Below are 7,964 nucleotides of genomic sequence, written 5' to 3' on the forward strand. Positions count from 1 at the left end.
ATAATAATGTTTTAGGTAGCATTTTACCGAAAATGTTAAAAATATATTAACATTTCCGATAAGGCATTTCTTTAGCCGTATATTAAGGATGCTATATAACATAACTACCAACTTATTTATTTCTTTAACTATTAATCAGTGATTAAAGCTTGGGAAAAACATATTCTATCCATAGCATTAGTTCTTATTATAGGCCACAATATCTTATGTAGTGGGGAATGATGATTGATGATAAAAGGCTATATATAATAAAAAGGGTAAAATACACAAATGGTCCCTGATTATAGGATGATGTTTTGTTAAGTCTCTTGACTATTAAAAGTTATAAAATGATTCCTCAACTATATGATGTTGCTTTGTTGAGTCCCTCGACTATTAAAAGTTACAAAATGATCACTCAATTATTTATATGCTCCAAACTTATCATTTCCCATTAAAAATCGACTGCAGTCTAAGCTGGACGTTAACTGTAATATGATAAAATCCAATCCTAAAATCTCAAAAGACTATCATATCTCAGTCAACAGGTTAACGTCCAGCTCAGACGACTGTTAATTTTTTAACGAACAATGACGAGTTTTGAACATATGAATAATCGTATGATCATTTGTAACTTTTAATAGTCAAGAGACTCATCAAAGCAATCTCATATAGTCAGGGGACCATTTTGTCACTTTTAATTGTTGGGAACTCAACAAAGTAACACATTATAATGGGGCTTATAATCGGGAAACCATTTGTGTACTATACCATAATAAAAATAAATCACTATCATTTATTAACGTTTATCGGTCGAATTGTAAGGACTCGAATATATTTTAAGTACAATTTTTAAGTTTCAATCTTTTGAATGAAAAAAACACACATAGAACTTTGCACCTTACTTAGTAAGCTGATCTGATAGACTTGGAATATAATCAGAGTTTGTATAATTTCAGAGTATAGAAGAACTTGGAATTATTCTTATTTTTATTTAGTAAAGTTCAAGATTTCACATGATTTTGGTGGTAAGGTTGAGACATTAATAATGTTGAGATTTCGATGTTGGAGTTCCACTTTATGTAAATTACATGTCGAGTTTAAATTATTTATTTATTTTGATTTAACATTAAATATATTTAATTATCAATTTATTTATTTGTGCTTTATAATAATTAAGTGTATCTACAGTAATTTAAATTTTATTTATAGGTTATATTGATTAATTCAAATTGTTGTTATATAAATCATTGTAATTGTGATCGTAAACTTTTAAAAGAAAGGATTATACAAGACTGACATATTTCAACTAAAGTGAAAATTGAAAGTCACGTTGATTTTCATTTTAACAAGAATTGTTGGGTGTAGTTGGGAGTAGGATAATTGTTTTATTCGAATTTGACGAGTTTTGATTTTATTCGTGTTTATATTTTATATAGTAACATAATTTTTTTTATTTGTATTTGGTCTGATGTAAATTTTTTTTCTTTAAATTTGAGTCGAATTTTAGATCAAATAAAATCTTTTCAAATTCGTGTCGGATAAAATTTAAAATAAAGAGAATATACTTATCAAATTAAATCTAATCGACCTAAAATTTGTCTCATAATCATCCCTAATTGTGAACACATCACACTCCTAATGAAAGGATAAATAATATTATAGAGAAAGACAACCACAAACATAAATCATGAAACAATCCCGAAAAACAGAAAACGATTTATTTTTTAACAATAAATAGATGCAACCAAACCAATAATTATGGTGAAGCATAAGAATATATAAACACCGTCCAAAAATTCCTTAAAAAAGAAAAGGAAAACATAATTATATATATCCTCCGACCAATAAACATTTGGAAGCACAAAGACGTGTCCCCTACAATAAGAGACAAAACGATATTCCTTCACTTCGAGTTTTTTTATTTCTATATATAATATAATGTAATATACAAGGATCTTAGCTAAAGCATGTGCATATATAATATAATTCCCTATAATTACACACGTTTATATATATAGCACGTGATGGTCATGTAATGATTTTTCCCCTTTTTGTCTTAATCTACAATCCTAATGTTTCTAGTACTATTTTTCCCTTTAAAGCCAACGGATTCATGCTTCTATCTATCTATATATTAATTTTTATATCTAGTGTTAATACAAAAACTTATCGAGAAGTGTTAATGATGATCGTATTTTAAAAAAAAAATTATATATTTTAAATAGTTAAAGAGATATTATTTTGTCTAGAGGTCTTAAATTCGAATGGTTACGTTTATAAAGTATGTAGATTATTAATATTATATTTTATAGTAATTTAATATGTTCAACTATATACTTGTATATATATTTTATAATAATATATTATTTTAATAAATTTCAATGCATTGAAAATTATAGTAATTTAGTATGACCATGTTAAGCATTTCATTCAAGTTGATGAAGTTAGCAAATAGTGATTTGAATTTCGATTTTTTTTGTGTGGACTGTCTATCTAAGGTAGTTGTCAATGGCTTTTTGACTTGGTCCATCTCACATTTATCATCCAATTAAACGAGAGAGAATGTACGCAAATAGTTGGAATTGTTGATTTTGTTTCCAATTCAAAATTTTGCTCCGACCAATAGGAATACAATTTTGTATAATCTGATTTATTCATAAAAGGTCAAGAAATTTATGAAATTTAAATTAATTTATATTCAAAATTTCAAACTTAAAATTATTAGAATTTAAAAAAATCTAAATGCAGAATAACTCAATTAAAAAATTTGTCCTTTAAGCGTAATTGTCTCTAAATCTAAATAGTTCAAACTTAAAATAACTCAAACCCAAAGCCATTCAAAATGAATTGAAAGTTTTGTAATTCAGGTTAATTAATTTAAGATCTACTCGACTCAAAATCAATCCAATGATCTAATTTGACCTTATAAAATAGTTGGACGCAGTTTAGTGTTATTGGGCTTGAGTTGGGCCTAAGAGTTAGTTGGTAAGAGATGAATGTCTTATGAATTAGAAAATAGAGTGACTAAAAGTGCAATTTACCTAATTCTTATTTCAAAGGCTGAAAACTTCCCTATTTTTACGAGATATACATGAACAACTCCCAATTTCCCACCAAACACTCACATTCTTCTTCCATTTTTTCTCTTTTCTTCACTCATCTTCAAGTTGAAGGATTTAGGACTTCAAGTTTAGTTTGGGTCAAGCAAAGGTAAGATTATTAACCCTCACCCTTCAAAATTCATTTTAAGCTCATTTCACTAGTTTTTATCCATAGAGAAAAAATGGGTTCTGAAAGGTTTGTGAGAATCTATGGATTCTAGCTATGTTTTGGATATTAGGGAGTTATTTAGAATGTATTCAACCTTTAGATGGATTAGTAATTCTTTTTCTTACCTTGTTCAGTGAAGGATGTGGGGAGAGAGTTCCAAATCAAAAGGCAAATAAAAGTTGAGCATTGGTTGAGTTGAGGAGAGTTCTAGCCACCAAATAAGCGAGGTAACACCTTTACATCTCTTCTATACTCTTAGTGAGTCAAAGAAGTTCAAAATAGTTTAAATGGTTTAGTTGAGCAGGATAAACATTTTCAAGGTGAAATTCTTGTTTTTAAAGTTATAAATGTGTTTAAAGCCTCTATTATGACCCTTGTTGATCAAATAAAACTTTAAACATGTTTCGAGACCTCACTAAGGTCTTTGAGATTAAAATATAGAATTTTAGTATGTGTTTTATGACTTCTGCAGATAGAGTATCAATATTATTGGGATAATATTTGTTCTTTATTTTTGGAAAATTCGTGAGTTTCTTTGGCAAGAGTATCGAAACTTTGGGTCATATTTTCGAAACTCCCATAAAGTTTTAAAATTGGGCAGAATAGAATGTTTAAAAGTATCGATACTTACATAAATTATCGAAACTTTTGCAGGAGTATCAATACTCTTGGGTTAGTATCGATACTTTCAGTATGTTTTGGGTAAAAATGTCAATTTTTAAGAGAATTAAACTCGAGGTACCCCAACACTTTATTATATCATCAAATAAGACTACAAGTGAGAATATTAATGATATTAATTGTACTTAGAAACGAGATCAATTAGGATGACATAAAAATATCCTTGGATGATGCTCGGGAAACGATCAGGAAACCTGAGTTCCTCTAGAAAATGCTAGCATTATTGAAAGTATAGATTCTTCCAGACATATCCTTAGGTAGTGTGCGAGGCACTTAAAGCTAACTAGCTTGGGCGCAAGGACCTACACTCAAGGAGACGACTAGTCGAGGGGGTTGACTGATGCAGAGATTTCAGGCAACCAGCCTCAGTAGACTAGAGGGGTGTGTGAGCTCCGAGATGCAAAACCCTCAGTCGCACCATGATGTCTACCATAGATTAGAGAGTGCAATATACTTAGTTGTCATGAACACTTTTAGTATGGCTTAGTTGTCAGTGTAGCACTGGGCTAGTTAGCTCAACGTTTGGAATTTGTTTCCTTACACAGGTTAGTCGAGGAGCAGTCCAAGGACTTTTTGACAGTAGTGATCCTGACCCAGATAGTGCAAAGTACGTCTCGAGTTCATATTTAGAGTGCATGTATAATTGTAAACCCCGATTTATATATTTTGTATGAGTCGTAACTCATTTTAAACTATGGTTTGTATGATTTAAATATTATTTTGGGAGCTCCTAAGGTAAACTATTTTATTTAAATTGTAGTTGATTTATTTTAGCATTAGTGGTTACAAATTGTCATTTTTAAAACAAAAAAAAATTAAAAAGAAAAATTTGGTTAGCCACTCCGGTAGTTCCGTGTGGCATTCTGATCGATTGATTGTGTGTCGTACTGGTTTAGGGTGTTACGCCAAGTCCCAATCCTAGGGATGATTATAAATCAGGTCGAACCAAGTTTTTGTACATCTAAATCCTATGAGTATAAGACCCCTCTATCAATAACTCGATTCGAGTTTAAGAAAGCTCCACTAACTCGAAATCTGATCCGATTTTTCAGGTAAAAACATATACCAACACTTGTATCCTCATTTGTGCCCGACTCAACACACAAATATAACCTTATATATATATATGTATATCCTTTTTATTAGATAAAATAGAAATCTAATTCCAAAAATATAAATATATGAGTATTACAATAATTATCTTTAAGATTAATTATATTATTATTCTTAGATCGAATAAGATATTTTCACCTTAAACTTGAACTCGACGTAAACCTACTTTAAAGAAAAAGAAAAAAATAACCTTATAAAATTTAATAAACCCGAAATCCATCGGTTCGGTTCAAATACACATTCTAATCAAATTCTATAAAGATAAGGGTGATTAAGTTTGAAGGTTAATTTTGTACTAAAATATAAATATACATTAAATATTGCTGCTGATTTATTAATTGTGTATTAAATTAACAGTTGATAGTTCCTCCCTAATTAGTACACTCTCCCCTCACGCCGTACTCGGTTCAAGTTCAAATACCACAACCCCATCAAATAAAATATTTATTTTAAAAAGCATTTTCCGATAATAATAATACTAAAATAGAAGAAGAAGAAAACTTATGGGTGGCATTTACATCTTCTGTTAATTGTCCATCATGGGTATCATCTCTTAATTCCATTAAATTAATCTTTTTAATTGAATATTGATTTTTATTTTAAAAATAATAATTTTAATCCATAGATATTTTTGTTAATTTAATTTGTGGTGGTGGTACATAATTTCCCCAATTTCGCATTATATTAGTTCACATAATTAAATGATATTTCAAGCTCGTGCTCGTTTAACCGATTCAAGTGCCTTTGAAAACAGGGCAAGTTAAGCGCTAATCAATAAATTAACAACCAAGTGGGAAAACTAAGTGCTGATATATCTTGAAATTTAAATATTGCTAAAGCCGACCTAATCCTTCTTACATTAAAATAAAATTGAACTTTAAGTATTTATATAAGCTTTTTTATTACTAATATTTTAATAATATAAGCATTAAATTTACTAATGTCATTAAATTTTTAAAACAATCTGATATCTTTATCATGTTGATATGAAACATATTTTTATTAATATATACTTTTAGGGTTATTTGAGTAACGGTTGAGTTCAATGAATATCATATCATTTTCTATTATTAATCTTTTATCTATTTTCACTCATCAAATGATTTTAAAAATCTATAAAATTAAAGGGTTTTACACTGCATGAACGAATCTTGCCTCGAAAAGAATTAGGATCCACTTACATATAGCGTAAAACTTTTAGTTTTATGCAAAATAGTTAGATGAATGAAAATAAATGATAATCTATTTTTACTCGTAAAATAATATTTTTACTAAAAATATATAAAAATAAAAAAATGATACATAGAGAAACTAAAAAAAAGTCAAAGAGTCAAAGTTTAGAAGGGTGTGTGTTGCAGCGTATAATTAGATTGCACTGGGGGGGGGGGGTAGTTGTTAATTAATAAAATAATAAAAACCCAAGTCCCTATTGCGGCTGTGCTCCCCTCCATTTTCAACCCTATCTATCTCTTCTATAAAATCCCCACTTGTCTTTCTTCCCACATCGGAAACAAATCCCCCTTCTCTTGCCGTCTCTCTCTGTTCATCTTCCTCCTCTATACATCTCCTTAACAAAAGCTTTTGTCTATTTTTCATTCAAATTCAATCCATTTTTAAACAAAAAGAAAATGGATGTCAAGGCCAGGGATTGTGTTCATCATATTAATGAAGATGATCATATGGAGTTGAGAAGAGGGCCTTGGACGGTGGAAGAAGACTTCAAGCTCATCGAATACATTGCCACACACGGCGAAGGTCGATGGAACTCTCTTGCTCGTTGTGCTGGTCTCAAAAGGACAGGCAAAAGTTGCCGATTGAGGTGGTTGAATTATCTCCGACCAGACGTTCGACGAGGGAACATCACTCTTGAAGAGCAGCTCTTGATTCTTGAGCTTCACTCTCGTTGGGGAAACAGGTTTTTTGACCTAAAATTTGTCCATTGATTCATGGTTTTTGTTTAGTGAGGTTGATTTTCATGGTGTACCCTTTTTTTTGTTTTCTGTAGATGGTCCAAAATCGCCCAACATTTGCCTGGAAGAACCGATAATGAGATCAAGAACTACTGGAGAACTCGTGTCCAGAAACATGCTAAGCAACTCAAGTGTGACGTGAACAGCAAGCAATTCAAGGACACCATGCGTTACCTTTGGATGCCTAGGTTAGTCGAAAGAATTCAAGCCGCCGCCGCAGCCTCAGCCTCCACCACCGCCAACGTCCCCGCCACATCCACTACCACCACCTTCACTTCCGTTTTCGGCGATGATCAGCTTGGGGGAGCACAAGTGACCTCATCAAGTTACGCCCTAGAGAATTCGAGCACCACCGTAGCCTCATCGGACTCCTTCGGGACTCAAGTTTCACAATTTTCCGATTTCTCCGATCATTACACCACCACCACCAACACCTCCATTAACAACCCTACACAAGAGTTGTCTGGTATTTACTACAACCATGTCATGGATGTTCAATCCTTGGAGCAAAACAACCCTTGGCTAGACAATCTCTTCAACGCTGAGGATTTTTACTTCTTACAACAGCAATTCAATTTCAACATGTGAGAAACTATCTTCAAATACACTAATGAAAATGGAGAAAAAACAGAAAATAGAATAATAATAATAATATTTTGGAACACACATAGAATTAGAGTCTAATTGTGGATGAGCACTTGATTAGTTTATATTTTGTTGCTACTTGAGAAGGGGAGAGAGCTTAATTTAATGCTCTTTAAAATTTAATCCTATTCATTGATATTGACATTGATTTTCACTTCTTCTTTTTGGATTTATAGAATACTGTTTTAGAAAATTAGTTAAATAATGGGTAGATGCGAATAATTGGTTCCACCATATGTTTTTTTTATATTATGAGTTATAATTATCATAAGACTTTGCATTATGATTATAATATGAGAGCTT

General features: G+C 30.9%; 1 protein-coding gene across 1 annotated transcript; it reads left to right on the top strand.

Moving 5' to 3' along the window:
• Positions 1-6,580: 6,580 nt before the first annotated feature.
• LOC120181805 (transcription factor MYB108-like) lies at positions 6,581-7,644 on the top strand. The gene is made up of 2 exons (XM_039186861.1): positions 6,581-6,961; positions 7,052-7,644. Exons 1-2 carry the CDS (start codon positions 6,675-6,677, stop codon positions 7,602-7,604), a joined length of 840 nt encoding a protein of 279 aa, XP_039042792.1. The 5' UTR covers positions 6,581-6,674; the 3' UTR covers positions 7,605-7,644.
• Positions 7,645-7,964: the final 320 nt, after the last annotated feature.

This window comes from Hibiscus syriacus, unplaced genomic scaffold (assembly GCF_006381635.1).
Source record: "Hibiscus syriacus cultivar Baekdansim isolate YM2019G1 unplaced genomic scaffold, ASM638163v2 tig00112535_pilon, whole genome shotgun sequence".
Taxonomy (NCBI): domain Eukaryota; kingdom Viridiplantae; phylum Streptophyta; class Magnoliopsida; order Malvales; family Malvaceae; genus Hibiscus; species Hibiscus syriacus.

Bases quoted from the DNA above. Each gene is read 5' to 3' on its own strand.
- LOC120181805 (XM_039186861.1), top strand. From the start codon at position 6,675: ATGGATGTCAAGGCCAGGGATTGTGTTCATCATATTAATGAAGATGAT. The intron at 6,962-7,051 runs GTTTTTTGACCT...TGTTTTCTGTAG, and splicing joins CACTCTCGTTGGGGAAACAG to ATGGTCCAAAATCGCCCAAC.